This window comes from Chrysemys picta, chromosome 24 (genome assembly GCF_011386835.1).
Source record: "Chrysemys picta bellii isolate R12L10 chromosome 24, ASM1138683v2, whole genome shotgun sequence".
NCBI lineage: Eukaryota > Metazoa > Chordata > Testudines > Emydidae > Chrysemys > Chrysemys picta.
The window spans coordinates 4,424,347-4,443,253 of record NC_088814.1 but is presented as its reverse complement, the minus strand read 5'-3'; the positions used below and the strand labels follow the sequence as shown (position 1 = coordinate 4,443,253).

Below are 18,907 nucleotides of genomic sequence, written 5' to 3'. Positions count from 1 at the left end.
CCCCCACCCCCCCACCCATATTCCACTCTGCTTCAGCAATGTAAGTTGACTGGTCAGTTTCAATTCTCCTTATCAGTTTAACTTTAGGAGTTCTCAAGCTCTGGAACAAAACTCGAGTTCTGGTTGCAGAATGCTTTGGGCGAGTAGCGGGGTATGTTCAGCATCTAACCCAGATCTGTTTCATGTTTTGTTTTTAATTCAGGCATAGACTATTTCTATGAACATTAGTCTGTTTAAAACTTTCCCCTTTCATGACCTAAAACTATGTGACAATGTAATTTTAAAACATTGCCATCCATCTATAAAATGCTTTGTGCTCTAGGAATTAAAAGCACTAAGTATTATTAAGAAACATCCGCAAACAGGTAGGTTCTCAGTTCTGACAAACATTTTCAAAATATCGTGCCTGACAAAGTTTTAAGGTAATACTGATGGGGGTTAAAAAGTTCTACCAAAGGACTGTGGCATTGTGTCATTAACTAACCATTTAAATGGTGGCAGGTTTCTGAGTGGTAGTTGTGTTAGTCTGTATCAGCAAAAAGAATGAGGAGTCCTTGTGGCATCTTAGAGTCTAACAAATAAATTAATAAATACATTTGTTAGTCTCTAAGGTGCCACAAGGACCCCTCGTTCTCTTAACCATTTAAATGGTTTGTTATAGGACGTTATGTTCTTTCTCCATAATTCACAATCCATTGCGTCCCACAGGCTGGCTGGATATCCAAACTATGATCTAAGAATGAAGCTAGAGAGAAAAAACAGGACTGAAAGAGTCTGAAAATGTTTGTCTCAAATAAAATCTCAGTACTTGGATAGAATAGTGAAGGGCAGAATGAGTGAAATATTAAATTATGGGCACCAACATGCTTTCACTGGCTGTAATGGGAGATTTGCCATTTGGTTTCTCAGTGGGAAATGGATTGAATCTTACAGTCACAGTTGTCCCTTGACTGCACTTTGTGTAGCCTTTTACCCCAGAATCGTGGTGTTCAACACCCACTAGTATGAATGGTTACACAAAGTGCAGGGCACTGATGATTCAGGCCCCATTGTGCAAGTGCACAATCCTTTGGCTATAGGATTTATTGTTTTGTTTTATTTTCATATGAATTTCCAGTGGCTCTTTCCAGGCACACCTGTAAAATTTCAAGTTCTAAGATGTCTTTCCAGGAACTGAGCCAGTTGGCTCAAGAATTTAGATGTTCATGAAAGATTAAAAGCTAGTCTCTGGAAAAGATTTTCAGGCTGCCTTCCAGAAAAAAGTGATGAAGGATTCAGGAATTCAAATGAGATGCATCTTAAAACCCACCCACTAGCAAGTGGCAATGTGAAAAATATCCTACTGAAAACAATCTAAAATTTCCTAGCTGGTCTCTCAAGGAGCCAGGGCTTTATCATGTGAACTGTCTAGCACAGCCCTTAGACTCACATGCTTACCTATTGAGTTCAGTGAGACTCCCCGTTTGCTTAAAGTTAAGCATGTGCTTAAGCCCCCACTTCAGGAAATGCACACATATTCAAAATGTGTTCCTATTCTGGAAAGCACTTGAACAATTCAATAAAAGTAGGAGATGGCAAATTCAAAAGTGATGAAAGGAAATAATCTTTTCACAACCAAACAGCGGAACTCATTGCCACATGATGTCATGGTGGTTAAAAACTTAGCAAGATTCAAACAAGGACTAGATGTTTATATAGATAACAAGAACAGATAAAATAAGTAGGTAGTTTCTCTTCCAAAATATATATTAACATTAAGAAGGGCTTAAATGCATCAGGATTTAAGCCAATCTCTAACTCCTAGCAATTAGGGGAATTTTGTTCTTCTAAAGCATGTCCTACTGACTGCTGTCAGAGAAAGGATATTGGACTAGATTAGATCTGTGGCCCATCTAATGAGTCTGTTAGGAGAAAAAGGATGTTCCAGATGTTAGACCGCAAACCTAGGACCCAGGTTCAAGACCCTGCTCTGCCACAGACTTTGTGTGTGACCTTGGGCAAGACATTTAATCTCTCTGGGCCAGCTTTACAAAGGTATTTAGGTGCCTAAGTCCAGATCCTCAAATGGCGATTCAGTGGTAGTGAGGCACCGAAATACATCTGTGGTTCAGTTCCCTATCTGTAGAAGGGGAATAACTACTTCCCTACCAGGGCTGCTGAGAATAAATCCATTAAAGATTGTGAGACCCAGCTATCACAGTGATATGGGCCAGATAAGTACCTTAAGAGACAGAGGAGCTTAACCATGTGATGAAGTCCCATTGACTTCAACAGTACTTTTAACCCAGATCCTCACTGGTATTTGGGTGCCTAGCTCCCATTCATCTGGGTCCTTTTGAGCTTTCCTGAATTGGAACTGAAGCGCTTTAAAGACTCGAGCCACAAAAGGGGAAATCTAGAGCTGCTGGAGTTCATTTGAAATGATCACTAAGAAGGGTAACGTTAAACCCTTTTCCCCTTTAAAAAGCAAACAAACAACAGTTGATTTGTGCAGGGCAGCTATGTCTGGCTAGGAAGAGGGCGGTTGTTGAAAGTTCGCCCCTGCACCCCACCGCGGGCTGGGAGAGTGAATCAAGGCTCTTCGGAGCACCTGGTTCTAATTAAACGCTCTAGCAGAGAAAGCGTCAACAAGGGAAACATGGTTTTGGATGGATCTCGGTTTTCAAACCCGGCACTTTCCCTCCTTTCGATGCCCTTTTGGAAGTGCCAGCAACACCCCCGTTCCAGGTGTGGGGGAGCGGGTAATAGTCGGGACCTGGGTTTTTTTCCAGAGTTGCTGAACACAGCATTGCCAACACTGGGGGCAGGGGGAGTGTCAAAAATCGCAAGTCAAGCCCCCCAAATCATGAGATTTTTATAAACTGGATTTTGTTTGTTTGTTTTTTAATTTGCCTTCTGATTTTTTTGTCTTTCATGGTCACATTTTCAAGCTTTTATCCACAACCATGTTCTAGAATGTAAAGTTCTATGGCCCATGTTATAGAGGAGGTCAGACCCACAATGGTCCCTCTACATAAGAACGGCCAGACTGGGTCAGACAAATGGTCCATCTAGCCCAGTGTCCTGTCTTCCGACAGTGGCCAATGCCTGGTGCCCCAGAGGGAATGAACAGAACAGGGAATCATCGAGTGATCCATCCCCTGTCGCCCATTCCCAGCTTCTGGCAAACAGAGGCGAGGGACACCATCCCTGCCCATCTGGGCTATTAGCCACTAATGGATCTATCCTTCCATGAATTTATCTCGTTCTTTTTTGAAGGCCAAGACTATAACAGAGTTCACAACGTCCTCTGGCAAAGAGTTCCACAAGTTGACTGTGGCGTGTGAAGAAATTCTTCCTTTTGTTTGTTTTAGACCTGATGCCTATTAATTTAGTCAGGTGACCCCTCGTTTTTTGTGCTATGAGAAGGAGTAAACAACACTTCCTTATTTACTTTCTCCACACCAGTATGATTTTATAGACCTCAATCATATCCCCCCCTTAGTCATGTCTTTTGCAAGCTGAAAATTCCCAGTTTATTAATCTCTCCTCATATGGAAGCCGTTCCATACCCCTAATCATTTTTATTGCCCTTTTCTGAACCTTTTCCAATTCCAATATGTCTTTTTTGAAATGGGACGACCACATCTGCACGCAGTATTCAAGATGTGGGCATACCATGGATTTATATAGAGGCAATATGATATTTTCTGTCATATTTTTTATCCCTTTCTTAATGATTCCCAACATCCCGTTAGCTTTTTTGACTGCCGCTGCACACTGAGTGGATGTTTTCAGAGAACTATCTGCAATGACTCCGAGATCTTTCTTGAGCGGCAACAGCTAATTTAGACCGAATCATTTTATAAAATCATGAGAATTGGCACGATTCTTAGCACCCTGCAGCTCCCATTAGCTGCAGCTGGAGTAGTGGGTGCCCAGCATGTCTAGAAAATTGAGGTCCAAGATATTTTTGGAAGAATAAACCTCCTTCTGAAACCTTTCCCCTAACTATTGTTATTATCCACCACTGAAAAAACACCCACTCATCACAAAAAGATTTCACTTGAAAAGGGGCTAAGTTATTGCCTGAAAATTAGTATTGATTAACTGGTATTAATCATTAGGAGTCTTGCAGTAGCATCTATGGACTTCAACAGAGATCAGGGCTCCCGTACAGCTAGGTGCTGTACGAACATAGAGAGAAACCCAGTACTGAAGACTCAGACTTAAGGTCAGAAGGGACCATCATGATCATCTAGTCTGATCTCCTACACATTGCAGGCCACAGACCCTCACCCACCCACTCCAGCAATAGGCCCATAACCTCTGGCTGAGTTACTGGCGTCCTCAAATCTTGATTTAAAGACTTCAAGTTGCAGAGAATCCACCATTTGCACTAGTTCAAACCAAAAAGGGACCTGTGCCCCCACACTGCAGAGGAAGGTGAAAATTCCCCCCCCCCCGCCCGAGTCTATGCCAAATCTGCCAAGGGGAAAACATTTCTTCCTGACCCCAATTAGGGTGATCAGTTAGACCCTGAGCATGTGGGCGAGACCCGCCAGCCAGCCGCCGGGGAAAGAATTCTCTGTAGTCACTCAGAGGCCTTCTGCTCTAGACTTTAAGTTTTGGAGATGGGACACCAAGTGGACAAATGGTGGGAGGGGAAACAGAACAGGGAAGGGAAGGGAAGTGACCCACGAAGCCAGGGCTGGCACCCGTGTCTCCTAGATCCCAGGTGACTGCCCTGCCCACTGGACCACGCTGCTTCTCAATAAATGACAAAGATACTTCCAGCACAGAAGAGGAAGTTTCTTACTCACCCTTCTCCAAGGATAGATATAGGCGATGTCCATAAGCGTGTAATATTCCTTTAAAGGTTCGTCTTCGTAGAGAACTTCCACCTGACAAATACAGACCACAGTGAATCTTTCCCCCTCCAGTGACCCAGGGGTCCCAAGGACAAAATAAAATAATTTGTTTCCCAATCCATGGTTGGACAGAAGGGGTCAGATTTCCTCTTCCACAGAGCTCAGCTCCCATTTAGGTATCTAAATAATCTCCATGGTGCCCCATTCCCACTTTAGACCAGATTTTCCTAAGAGCCCAACACCAACCGAGCTGCGTTCTTTTGAAAATCTGGCCACTTACTTTGGTGCCGAAGGGGGCTCTAAGCTTCTTTTGAACATTGGGCAGTCAGGGGTGGAATTAATCATTGCTCCACACTTTGCCCAGCAAAATGAATGTAAACATGCTACCAAAATCAGAGTGACTCTATACAAAATGCAGTGAATCAGGTCCAATGTACCTGTGTCAGGTCCTCTCCTGGTAGGACTCAGTGTCAGAATCATCTGAAGAAGGCCCTGTTAGGTAGACTGGATAGGTGAGGGTGGTCTGGTGGACTGAGTTCTAATTCTCGTGCTAGCTTGCTGAATAGCTCTGGGCAAGTCTAGCCTCCCCCTGGGTACAGAATGAGGAGGCGGATGCTTATTTAAAAAGAGGGCTGCAAGACTTAATTAGCAAATGTTTGTACAGCAGGGTGAATAAGTGCTAAGTAGTATTATGACAACTGCCAAGTCTTTAAACAAGTGTGTGTTTTCAATAAGAGAAACACACAGTAAATCTTTGGAAAATCTGGGGAGGTCTTTGAGATTGGAATTTCCAGCACTGGTGCGGGGCTGTCAAGAATGCGTTTGGTTTTATTTGGGGGGAAAGGCGGAGGGAGGAGGTTCTCAGAGATACGCTCGTCTTCTGAAACAGACGGGGGCAGCGCCTCTGCCGGTGCAAATCAAGGCCGTTGACTTCAAATGGAGTAATGCAACTTGACGCCAGCTGTTCCTCTGGCCCCATTGTGCTAGGCAACGGTGGGTTGCAATCTTGGTTGGGGTCCTGAGGTGCTACTATAATGCCCATCAGCTAGAATATAGCTTTGTATTGCAATAGTGCCTCAGTCAGGATCCCGTTGTGCACGGTGCTGCACAAACGTAACAAACAGGGGTCAGGCCTAAAGAGCTTAATAGCTAAGTACAGCCAACAATAACGACATTGAAAGGAGAATGGGGACATGCGGTTTTTGAACCCAGCAAGGACCCCAGTTTGTATTTAGAATGAGGGGTGTAAGAAGGGACGGTCCAAAGCCAGCAGGCCCCAGCGACAAGGTTTAAATGCTCATACACCTTCCATGGATGTAATAAACGACCGTCCAAAGACAACCGGCCTAACAGGTGCTGCACCAGTGGGCACGCACTGCATGGGACCTTGACAGAGGTCAGCAGATCAAGCAGTGACCTAGGACCAGTTGCCGGTCGCTCGCTACTCACTTTGTACTTGCTGGGAACATCCATCTTATTGCGGAGAAATTTAGCCAGATGCATGACTGTCATGGCAGCAGGACACCGGAGGAACCTTACACCGTTCTTCTGGGGCCAGACCAGAGGGAAGGCAGGGGGAGGAGGGGAAGAGAAGAGCGTTACTGAGAGCCGAGCAGCTGGAACAGGAGAGGGGATGAAATACGTACAGGAGCAGCTGTAAATCTATCGTACACAAACAGAGCATGGAAGACCTGCAGGTCACACGCAAAGGGCTCTGCTGCAATCTATACTGTTCTGGTTTTGCAAGGCAAGGGTGAGGAGCAGGGGCGAGAGCGCCTCGCAGAGAAAACAGCAGCAGCAGAAAAATGCCTTCGACTGATTTTTAACTCGGAGGCCTCTGGGACAGAAATGACTCACACCCCATTAAAAAGGACCAAAATAAATATCTTGCTAACTGGTTAGACTAAAAATCAGATCATTCGATCTCTCAAGGGCTGCACAATGTAAGCAGAAAAGCCCTTATGAGATAACCAGAGAATTAACGGTGTCTTTATATATTTATACAGAGACAAACCTATTCTACACGTGTGTCTGTGTCGATTTCCTCCTTACTAATATTTCAGAAGAAAGATGAGCTCAAATTGAAATTCTCAGGATTAATAGTGCCAAACTCTAGAAAAAAAAATTCTCAGATCATTTGCTCTAACCACAGAGCTGGGAGCCAGGAAGTCTCGAGTTCTAACCTCATCCAACACGCTGTTTATGCCCTGGGGCAAGGTTCACTCAGGCCCTGGCCTAACAAAGAATTAGAACGAATTGTCCTTAAAGTTACAGATGTGCTTTGTGGGACTGGGAGCCTAAATTTCCTAAAGTGGCCACTGATTTTTGGATGTCCAGTTTAAGACATCTTGGGCCTGCCTTCCAGAGGGTGCTTGCGGTGCATAGGAATAGGATGGTATCCTTTTAAATAATTGGTGAGCTCTCTAATGATACTTACTGTGTAGTGTTTTAGTAGCTGCCAGAACCCAGTAAGCACCACAGAGTCTATATAGCTAATCCTTGCATGGGGTGTATATACAGCAAACATTATTTAGATGAATAGATTTTAAGGCCAGATGGGGACCATTATGGCATCTAGTCTGACCTCCTGTATAATACAGGCTGGAGAATTTGTGTCTGTGTGGTTCCTTGATTGGTGTGTGAATAGCAAAGACCACCCCAGATTGTAGTTGAAATCAATAAAAGCTACAGGGCCTCAGTCCCTCTGAAAGTCAGATCCAGATTCTCAGATTGAAATCACTGGGAGGGAGGCATCTAAATACCTTTTGAAGATCTGGGCAAAAGGTCCATCAAGAGTTGGGCATCCACAATTTGAAACACCCAAAGTCGCTGGCCCCCTTTAAAAAAGTGGGCCTTGATTTCTGCCCCTCAGATTTCCCACCCGTACCATGAGACTAATAGTTCCTACTTATCTGCCCCAACGCTTAGATGGGTCCTAGGCCTTTGCACCGCACCCAACCTTTGTAAAAAGCCATTTCTTGGAGTGAGTTTGACTCTTTATTTGGATCCATGTGTAAAACCCGGGGGAGGGCTGGAGACAGGATTATTGGGGCGGGGGGAGCAGCAGCTCAGAGGCCAGGGGAAAGAACTGATCATCTGTTGCTGTCTCATACCCCCTGCCAGAAGAAACAAAATGTGGCTTCCGTTTCAAGCTCTTTGGAACTTGCACAGACCCTAGTGCAAGCACTAGCGGCGCTGCCCCAGTGCAGGAAGCATCAGGTGCCTTCCGCTACCTCCTTCCCAGTCCCTAGTATAACAACAACGCACTGACTGGGACCTCTTTTGTTTACCTGCAGGTCTCTTTCAGCGATCAGCCTGGCAACACTTACTTTTTCCTTCTCCGCATCCCCGTTTTCAATCGTCCCTTTCTTTTCATCTCTAGGGAAGCAGGGACAGAATGAGCATTTTTGTAAAAAAGTAACAGAAAATAGAGTTGCCCCCTTAACCACGGAGAGGGGATATTAACCTCGCCAAGGCAGTCGTGACACAAGGGTTAATTTCCTCTCTGGATATGCGGTGGTGAAGAGGCATGTACCATCTAATCATCTGCAGCTAAGCCATAGAGCCAGTGGATAAAAGGCTTCGCGACTGCAATATGCTCTACTCAGGGCTTTGTTTTAGCTTGTGTATTGCAGCTACAATGCTCCACGCGGCTGACTTCAGGTCACATGACGAGCCCTCCATTCATAAGCTTAATTAGCCCCTGCACATCCACAACACACCTGAGGCTCTCTAGTCTGTACACAGCCACTTTTAAGGGTATGTCTACACTACCCGCCGGATTGGCGGGCAGCAATCAATCCGGCGGGGATCGATTTATCGTGTCTAGTCTAGACGCGATAAATCAACCCCTGAGCGCTCTCCCGTCGACTCCAGTACTCCAGCGCGGCTAGAGGTGCAGGCGGAGTCGACGGGGGAGCGGCAGCCGTCGACTCCTTGTGGTGAAGACACCACGGTAAGTCGATCTAAGTACGTCGCCTTCAGCTACGTTATTCACGTAGCTTTAGGGTGACCAGATAACAAATGTGAAAAATCGGGACGGGAGTGGAGGGTAATAGAAGCCTATATAAGAAAAAGACCCAAAAATCGGGACTGTCCCTATAAAATCGGGACATCTGGTCACCCTATTCTCAGCGTTCTCGGTCTTTTTCACACTTGCTGTCTGGTCACCCTAGCTGAGAACAGTCTTCAGGATTCGATCCGTTCCCGCAAATAAGATCTTAGAGGTAGCCAGAAAGGGCAGGATTTTGACTCAGAACAGAAGGAGTTTAGCAACAGCAACAAAATCTTACCTCATTCCTTCGTAAAACTCTATGGATAAGCTGACAATTTCATCATCTGTCAGGTTCCCTTTGTCTTGTTCGGAAACTTCCCCACGATCCTCATTAGACCCATTGGGAACTACACAAGGAGCAGGAAGAGAGACGTTAAACCCCTCCCAAAATGTATTTAGCGTTGAGACAGAGAGGAGAAGAGAACAGAAAGGAAGAGACACTGAGTGGCTATTCCTGTTTGCAGACACTTACCGTCTGCCATGGGATAGGCTGCATAGAAGTCACGCCGTCTCTTCATTTCATCTGCAAGAGAAGACCAATCAAAGCAAGGAAACGGTGAGAAAGAAAGAATAAAAAGAGAGGGAGAATAGAAGATCAAGTCCTAGTCTACACCATTTTTATGCTCAGTTGGGAGTGTGATGTTTTACCAATACAGTCATACCAGTATAAGCCTTCATGTGGATGCAGCGATACTGGTTTGAATGTGTCCTATACGGGGGCTAGTCTAAACTACTGCCCGGATCGGCGGGTAGAAATCGATCGCTTGGGGATCGATTTATCGCGTCTCATCTAGACGGATAAATTGATCCCCGAATCGACGCGCTTACTCCCACCTCGTCAGGAGGAGTAAGCGCCGTCGACGGGGGAGCCGCAGCAGTCAATTTGCCGCCATCCTCACAGCAGGGTAAGTCGAATAGGATACGTCGAATTCAGCTATGCTATTCGCATAGCTGAATTTGCGTATCTTAAATCGATCTCCCCTCCCCCCCCCCCCCTCCCCCAGTGTAGACCTAGCCTGGGATAGCTTATTCCCCCTATGGAAATAGCTACACCAGGATAAGCACCTTTATCCCGATATAACTGCGTCCACACTAAAGCAGGTTGTACCCCTGTAACTAACCCGGTATAGTGAAAGGGGTGCAACTTCTGTGTTTGCACAGGGCATAAGGGTGGCAATTTCACAAGCCCTTTAACCCCACTTCTGATGACGTAAGGGGATCGACTTCAACAGGAGCAGAGTTGGGCCAACACAGAGCATCACACCCAAATCATCCCCGTTATTACTTGATTTGATTATTGCTGTCTGTATCTGTACCTTTGAAAAGCCCAGGGACTAGTTTGTATACTATGTCTTGTAAGGTTTTGTCAGACCTGAAAGACACAAATAAGAATTAATCAGGGAGGGTGAGTGTAGTTATTTCCGAATCCATTCCAGTCACCTGTCTGCATTCTCCAGCCACACCAAAAGAGAGCACCTTCCACTCCTGGGCAAAAGACCGGCACAAGGCTTATGCACCATTTAAGCCCTCAAAACATTGCTTACATGGGACTTAAATAGCGCACAGACATTGCACGGGTCCTTTGCAAAGGAACACAGTCGGATGAATTCAAGACCACGCTGTACCGGCTCTGCGCCAATTTGAATATTGCTGGTAAAACTCCTATTGACTTTGATGTATGTGGACACAGGTTGCAAGTAGCCTTTGGGAAGTCATAACCCCATTGCATATTATTGGTATCCCAAAACTTGGTGCTGAATGGTGCCAAGCACCTGGCAGGATTGAACCCCTAGTCCTTAATATGGCCATGACTGACATTTCTGACAACACAGCTGGGTATTATGCAACTCAGATGGAGGGGGAAGCAAAAGAGAAAGGAAAATGACTAACCATGCAAATTCAGAGTCTGATCCAAAACCCAATGAAGTCAAACAGGGAAGTCACTTTGGCTCTGGCCCAAAAAGAAGGGCTATGTCTCTAGTTCCAAGAACAAATGGGAACATCAGGGTCACTGATCATATCTCAAAATTATTTCTATAATCTATTAAAAGATACCTCGCTCAGATATAGGGCTTCTCATGTTTAGCCCCTGCCATCTGAAGCTCTCAACATGCTTTGCTAACCTTTGTGAATCAAATCTCCCAAGACCTTCATGTGAGGCAAGCGGAGATCAGTGTTCCCACTTTACAGATGGGGAAGCCAAGGGAGAAAGAGATTATGGCTAAATTTTTGAAGTTCGTGTGCCTAAACATAGACTTCGACTGACATGCAGTGAGAGATGTGGGCACCTCTGGGAAAAGTTCAGCCACCTTGTTTAAGAAGTAGTTTAGGGATCCACCCTAGAAATGTTTGGTCTAAGGCCCAGATCCTCAAAGGTATTTAGGTGTCTAATTTGCATTGATTTCACTAGGAGTTAGGTTACCCGCATGACTTGAACAAGTTTTCTTCCAGACGCTGACACAGATTTCCCACGCCCTTCTGATTCCCAAGTCTATGCCTCAACTCCCCGACTCTGATAAAAATAGAGAGAAGACTGTGGATTTGATTCTCATTCACAATCCAGGCCCCTTGCCGCTGCTAAAGTGGTGTAAAAGGGCCCTAGTGCCAATGAAAATCGGGGTCTGATTGGACAAGGATGCAAAGCTATGGTGGTAGAGTGGCTAGCATAATGGCAGGGGAGGGAGGGGTTGTCTGGGACTAGTAGCTACTGCAATGCAAATTATAAAGTAAGGTCTGGGTGATATCTCAGAGCTTGGAAGATCGGTGCAATTCTAGCCTGCTGCTTTGTGTCTGTCTGTATGTTGGCAGAGTGCATCTCCGTCTGGGTCTGTGCACACATTCAGAGATATTTAACAGAAAGGTCTGTGGGAGTTAGAGTGTAAATATTTCACAGGGAACCAAAAAAAAAAAAAAAAAGAAGTGTTACTACAGAAACGGATTTACATGGAAGAGCTAAAAAAAGCCCCTAGTGATGTATTGCAGCCTTAATGGTTTCTATGCCAACCACCTGCCGAGCTAATTCTACAACTGACAAGACATGTCTGGCTTCCCCAAACCCAGACGAATAGGGAAGGAGCGAAGCCGGCATAAAGCATGCACCAAGCGTGGGGGTTTGACGGCATTGGTTTGATCCTAGTGGTTCTGGGCATGGAACAGGGGTCTGGAAACCACCCACCCACCCACAATAGTAGCGGCTGAGACACAGCCAGTTGCATGCTCTCACAGAATAACCCTCCTCTGGGAGAAGAACGTATCGTTCCAAGGCAAATGGATCAATGAATTATAAACCACAAGTGGGTTCGGGTTAAATTTCTCTTGTCGTGGCTTCAAAGCCTGACGGCTGCGGTCCGGGCACTGTCTAAAGATGACCTCAGGTACTCGGTCCAAACTGACAGAGGATGTAACTCCCATTGTGCCTTTCCCTGCTAATGAATCATCCCAATCTCTTTACAACATCCTTAAAGGGGGCTGGAAAATTCAGAGACACTCCTGGTCCTGTCTGTTCCATCATGACCCTTGTCGTCTGCCCTTCCAGCTCAGAGCTCATTGATATTATACAACACAGAGAGTGGGGCCCCATAACATTAGGTGCTGCATCTGGACACTGGAAGCTGTTGAGGTGGGACTATCTTGACATCACAGCCCTGCTGGGGCTTTGCTTATGATGTCAAACACCCCAGGAATGCCCATGATGACCTCAAACACAAAATAATGACCGGGGACAGAATTCCCTAGCCTGTGCAGCTGTTATGAGAAAAATGAAAGTTAGGATGCTCTGATTCTGATCATGCCTTCCTCTCCTCCCCTGCAAGCATTCAAGGAGATAGGAGAGACTTTGGGTCAACATTCAAATAACCTACATACAGTAGACTATAAGGTGTCAGATATAGTCTAGTAGGCTAGGCTAGTAAACTAAGGCAGGGGTGCTGGAACAATTGGTACAGTGGGGGGGCTGAGACCCATTGAACCAAACTGTAAATCCTGGATATAACGGACTCCACTTCAAGCCAGTTCCAGCACCTATGCTATAAGGCGTAAAACTGCAGAGCGCAAATCCTGTTCTTCCGGGGCAGCAGACTTCACTTGGCTTCAACAGAAGATACTTATTCTTTTTAGTAGAAAATAACCCTCTTGATCTTATAGACCAGCCACTGCAGTGGCTGAAGGAAGAAAACCACAAGAGGTCTTTCCCAGCACAAACGTCTATGATTCTCTGCTGCATATGCCCGGAGTCAGCACACTAAGGTAGTTGTCTGGTGCCCATGTCAGTAGTATGTGAGCCCTTCACCATCTTTAATGGATTTATCCTGTGAGGTGGGGATGTGCTGTTGTCTCCACTGGAGAGATGGGAAACTGAGTCACGTCCAGACTAAGGCCTGGATCCTCAAAGGTAGATAGGTGCCTAACTCCATTGGGTGGAGGCCTTTGAGGCTCTGGGCCTAAGTGTCCAGTCACAGGAAGTCTGTGACAGAGCTGGGAATTTGATCCAGATCTCCTGAGTCCCACACACATGCCTAACTTTAAGTAAATTAGTCCCATTGGAGACAATGGATTACTCACATGCTGATGGTTAGGAACATACCTTGCTGAATAAGGGTCAGAATTACATACAGAGACCTCAGTTTTCCAAAGCAAATAGTAGTTGGGTGCCCAGTTTGGGGGGGGGGGGGCTTTAAAAAGGGACCTCGTTATTTGTTAATTCTGTGCATCCACCTTCTGGAAATCAGGGCCCCTTCAGGCATCCCAAGTTGCCGCCCCTCTCAAAAAAAAAAAAAGTAACAGATGCACCCAAAATCACGATTAGTGGCTCTGGAAAAGTTAGGCCAAAATATCCATCTCCCAACTGCAGCAAAGCAGGGAGGAGAATTTCCTGTGACAGTGGGGCTCGGTGACGTGCTACAGCCGAAATCCAGAGCCTGATGCTTCCCAACGTCTGTGTTATCGGGGGTGGGGGGCAAGAACCAGAACAGTGAGATCCCTCACCTGATGCTGAGCAGGGGCCTGGTTTTATGCACCTGGACATCACACATGGGACAGTATTTGTTGGTCTCCAGGTAGCGGACGATGCAGGTTTTACAGACTAAAGGAAGAAAGACAAAAAATAAATAGGGTGAAATCAACATACAGACTCACGGGGTGAATATCACCCCTGGGCAAAGGGTCAGCACAAGGCCTAGGCGCCACTTAAGCACAAGGTATTAAGTCTCACTTCAGCTCCATTTATATCCTGCTTAAGAGGGACATAAATGGTGCCAAGCAGGATATAAGTGGTGCATAACTTGCCCTGGCCCTCTGTACAGGGCTGGCTTTGACCCCCTTCCACAACCCACAGTGAACAGGCAGCTGCTTAGACATTCTGGGCAAGATAATTTTTTACCCTCACTGATTGGAAAGTAATCAGTGACTGCTTCCATTTAATCCACCTGTTAGCAGCCATGTGTCAATGAGAGGGGGATCCCACCAGTAGGGGCTATTCCACATTCCCCTCTTATCAAGGGTTGGTTTCCCTTACACCTTGCTTCTCTCTGCAGGTATATTAGAGGAATTGCTAGATTGGAGCAGACCCAGGGTCCAGCTAGTCTAGGGCCTTGTCTTTGAACAGCGGCTGGAACTAGATGCTTTAGAGGAAGGTAGACGAACCCAAAAGCAGGCAGATATGGGATTATCCGCCTCACACACACAGCTCTCATTCTGATCTCTAACCGTGAGAGATTGCCTTAAGCCCTGTATAGGAAATATGGTAGGATTCTAGCTTCACCACCCCCTCCCCAATTCACCTCAAAATTATTGAGCGAGTAATCGGAGGCCAAGAGTGACTAGGGGTTTGGGGTGCTTCCAATTTGGGGGGGGTCTCACATGACAAGGAGGCCCTGGTTTCCAGAAAGGGAGAGCTCTGCTCTTCCTGAAAAACTAGCATCAGGCCTCTTTAAGGTATCTCAATTTAGGCACGCGAAAATCACTAGCCACTTCGGAAAAAGCTTGGCCCATGGAGTTATATTCAGGTGAGCAGCTGGGGAATCTCTCATCACCACCAGCTGGCTTCTGGGCTGAACACCCAAAAAGGAGATCTGCCTGGTGGCATGAAAGAAAAGAGCATTTCATTGGGAACAGCGGATTTCTCCGGCTTTCCCCCCGGTACAGAGGAAACTTACAGGAGTGTAAACATTCCACTATGGTGGTTGCATCTATGAAGTAGCCGCCACACAAAGCGCACATCAAGTGGGGATTCAGCTCGGTGATCTTTATCCTGGTGGTTCTGTGCATTTTGGATCCGGGCCTCAGCAGATCCTCTCTGGAAACAAACACACACACACACCCCGAGGATCAAGTTAGCGGCATCTACAGGGTCATCACCCCTCCGGGAATATTACAGCAACCAGAACCAAGTCATCAGCTGGAACTAGTGAAGGCAACATTGCAGAAGCAAATGGCTCAGTAGGTTACAAACCACAGGAGTCTCTGGTTTTAGGATTTATTCCCCCTCCCCCCCCACACACACACCTTGTAATCTGGGTTTTGTGGTCAGGCCTTGCAAAGCATCTGAAATTGCAATAATACAGAGAGCAGGATGGAGGACTGAGTATTTGTATTTTAACAAAACAAAACACCTCTTTTTCAGCCCCCATAGAGTCCGACTGGGATGGGCAGCACCCTTTCCAAATGTAATCTTGTTGATGAGCCTAACTGGTTATGGGTTTGCACAGTGCCTAGCACATAGGGGCCCAGAACTGGTTGTGGTGTTTGGGTGCTACCACAGTATAAATGTAAGATAATAATAATACTCCTGGGGGACGATATAACTCACCTAGAGTATTACAATCTGGCCCATAGTGATCCTACAGCTTACATTACATAACGAATCTCTCTTTTTACTCCCAAATCCTGACCAAAACACATACAAGATAAAGAATTGATTTAGTAATGTGGTTTTATTTTTTTTTTTAAATGGAGACAAATCAGTTCAGAGAATACAACAGGCAGCACAGCTGCGTCTAAAGAAGGGATGCGCCTAGTACATCTGAATAGATTTGGGTAGTAAAGGAGGTAAGAAACCGACACACCATGCAGATTTCATAGCTGCTTCCTTAGGTTTAGCCCTATTATTTCTGCCCACCTTTGAAACACACTAACACACACAGCCCAGTTTTTCCACTCCGGATTATGCACGTGTTGTAGATGCGAGCATGGAGATTATTATAGGAACACTTTTTTATGAAATGGAGACCCTTAACAGGGAATGCCCCAAACCCCTCTAAATTATATATTTAAACAAAAACCAAAATCGAGAGCCTCCTTGCTCATCATTAGCTAACAATAAACTCCTCCATCCCCAATAGTCTCCTCCAAGTGGAGCTCTGCCACCAAAGTCTGGATACACACTCCCTCCCTCCCGGCCTCTTTCTCCCTCAGCTGTAGCCCATTACAGGATCATCTGTAATCAAATTATGGCCAAAGCAAGTCCTCCTTTTGGCTGTGCTACTTGGGCAAACCTCAAGGAAAGGGAGAAGAAGAAGAAAGACGAGCAAAGTCTGCAGCCTGTGAGGAGAAGGATCACATTTCAATCCTACCCAACTAGGAGCTGCACCAGCTTCACCTTGGCTGCTGGCTATCCACATGTCCTCTTCAATTCTTCCCCATCCTGCTGCTGACACCAGATAACAAAGCCGAGGGGAGATTCCACTTTCTTTCCTGGTCTTGCCCCCAATCCCCATCCTCCACCACGCCCCACACCCACTCCCAGCCCCCGCTCCCTCCAGCAATGCAATGGGCCGGAACAAATCAGATAAATGGTCTAATTGAACATTAACATGCAACTCATTAAACGCACAAGCCCAGCGAAAGCCAGACGTGAGAAGCTCGGCTGAGGACTGCTTTACGCGACCTATGGGTACCTGCGCGTACAGACCGGAAGGACAGGCGTGTCAGACCCTATGACACACATCACACATCCATTTCTCAATGAACACTACAGAGGCACATAAGCAATACGCAGAGAATAGACACCACCCAATACACCTCCAATGGGCGTGTCTGGGTGCATATGAATCATCTGCGCTCACACAGAAGTTCACATCTTCAAAGCACTGTAATATTATACACACAGGCATAGTGCAACCTCCATGACATACACATTCATACTGTGCATCTGTCCACCCAGACCGAGGATGGATACACGACAATTATGTTCTTTATGCCTTATTTTGTGATCAGTGTGTGTCTATTTTACATTATCATATTGGTACAGTACTTTGAAGATGTAAACGGATATATAACTGCAATACACACACACACACACACACACACACACACACATATGGCAGCATGTAGCCGGCAAATACACCTCCATCTACAAACACAACGCGGTGGCCTAGGAGGCCCATTTAATAACGCATAAAAGCCGACCATAATCTGTCCCCCATATTAGCACATGGAAGAATAGAGAGCACCCGTCCACACCCACGCACGGCATTGTCATGTCATGCCACACCCACCCGAAACAGTCTCCGATGATCTCTACCTCGTCTCTAGATCACATCTACTGCCCTCCCCAGGCCTAGACCCACAGTGTGGGGTCGTTTCACTGCAGCCAAATTCAGGCACACACATACCCGCACCCCCTCCATTCCCTGTGCCCGGTGGCGCAGCGTGGGCACATACCGCAGACAAGGATTCCCCGGCGCGGATCGAAAGGTGCCCAGGCAAGAAACCCTCAGCGCCCCCGGACCCACATTTTCCTTCTTGTCCTTCACCGCTTCGATCTCCCAGCCGGAACCCGGGGCGGCGGGGGGGCTACCAGGCTCCGGGTCTTCCGCTTGCCTTTCACCCGCCTGACAGCCCAGGCTCCGGGCGGGGAGAGCGGAAAACGGGGGCTCGGAGAGGCTGGCCAGCCTGGCAAAGGTGCGAAGCGGCACCTTTGTCTCCCCCGCGGCTCCTTCTCCTCCTGCCTAAGCGCAGCGCCGCCCCTTCCCAATGCCTTCCTGCGTGCGTGCAAACCAGCCCCCCTCGCCCCCCAATCAGAGCCGCCGACACCCGCGAGGGGGCAGTGCCCCCGACCCCCGGAGGGGGGGTATTTAAATAGATGGATACATATGGCTCGGTGGGGAATAAACTGAGGGACCGCATTTAAAGGGACAGGCTCTGCCTCTGGGGAAATCTAGGAAGGGGAAGGGAGCGATTGGTGCCAGCTGAAAAAATTGATACAAATCTGGATCCACTCGCCTCCAGGCCGATGGGCGAGGGCCGTTCATCGCCTGGTTGTGCTGCCGGCGTGGGTGTGGATTTTTAGGCAGTGGGATCGGGCCCTAAACCCACAGCGATGAACCGCTTCCCCTAAATCGCTGTCGAAAGCAAGGAAAGGGGGCGTGCGTGTAGGGGGTCTCCTGGACCTCTGGTATGTCTCCCCCCCCCCCTAAAAGAAATCTGGATTGAGACCATCCCTGCTGAGATGTCTCCTAAACCGCTCCCATCGCCCCCATCCCCAAGCCTCAACTGGTGTGAATGGGAACGCAGCCTTTTGTCTGCCTCCCTGCCCCCCTTCGGGTATTGATATGTTTTAATACGAGGGCATTTTGTTTTACGGTCAAAGGCATTTTCCGCTCGTGCCTCATGGTTTCTATAGAGACTCCAGAGCCGGCTGTTGGCCCCTTGCCCGTGACAGAAGCCACACGGCCACACACCTCATTAAGACAGGAGATGAATTTAACAATTGGACCTGGATTCGCGGGCACGCGCGTGGATTGGGTGGTGGTGGTGTGGTTTTCAAACCTGGGACGTGCTTTGGCTTTTCACAGCCAGGCACCCAAATAGAGATAGAAAAAAACAATAGGTCGCCTTTGCTAGAATGAATAGATTTGCTTTGTGGCAGGGGGGGGGTCGGAGACTTTTTTTTTTAAGTGTGTGTCTACCTATGCCCGCCCCAGGAGAGAGAGGGTGGCATATTTGCTTGGAAAGCAGAAGGTGATTGAAGTCAACACTCCAGGGCTAGGCACAAAGATAAGCACCG

At 46.9% G+C, this 18,907-nt stretch overlaps 1 protein-coding gene across 1 annotated transcript in view; it reads right to left on the bottom strand.

The window, feature by feature from the left end:
- The window catches only part of PCGF2 (polycomb group ring finger 2), a 34,232-nt gene extending 16,388 nt beyond the window's left edge, over positions 1–17,844 (bottom strand). The window contains exons 1-9 of the mRNA XM_042844563.2: positions 17,563–17,844; positions 15,057–15,196; positions 13,888–13,984; positions 10,221–10,276; positions 9,377–9,427; positions 9,143–9,251; positions 8,180–8,228; positions 6,300–6,398; positions 4,803–4,883 (exon numbers count right to left, since the gene is read on the bottom strand). Coding sequence (XP_042700497.1) covers positions 4,803–4,883; positions 6,300–6,398; positions 8,180–8,228; positions 9,143–9,251; positions 9,377–9,427; positions 10,221–10,276; positions 13,888–13,984; positions 15,057–15,168 — 654 coding nt within the window. The 5' untranslated portion in view covers positions 15,169–15,196; positions 17,563–17,844. The remainder of the gene's footprint in view (positions 1–4,802; positions 4,884–6,299; positions 6,399–8,179; positions 8,229–9,142; positions 9,252–9,376; positions 9,428–10,220; positions 10,277–13,887; positions 13,985–15,056; positions 15,197–17,562) is intronic.
- Between the last annotated feature and the right edge of the window lie 1,063 nt (positions 17,845–18,907).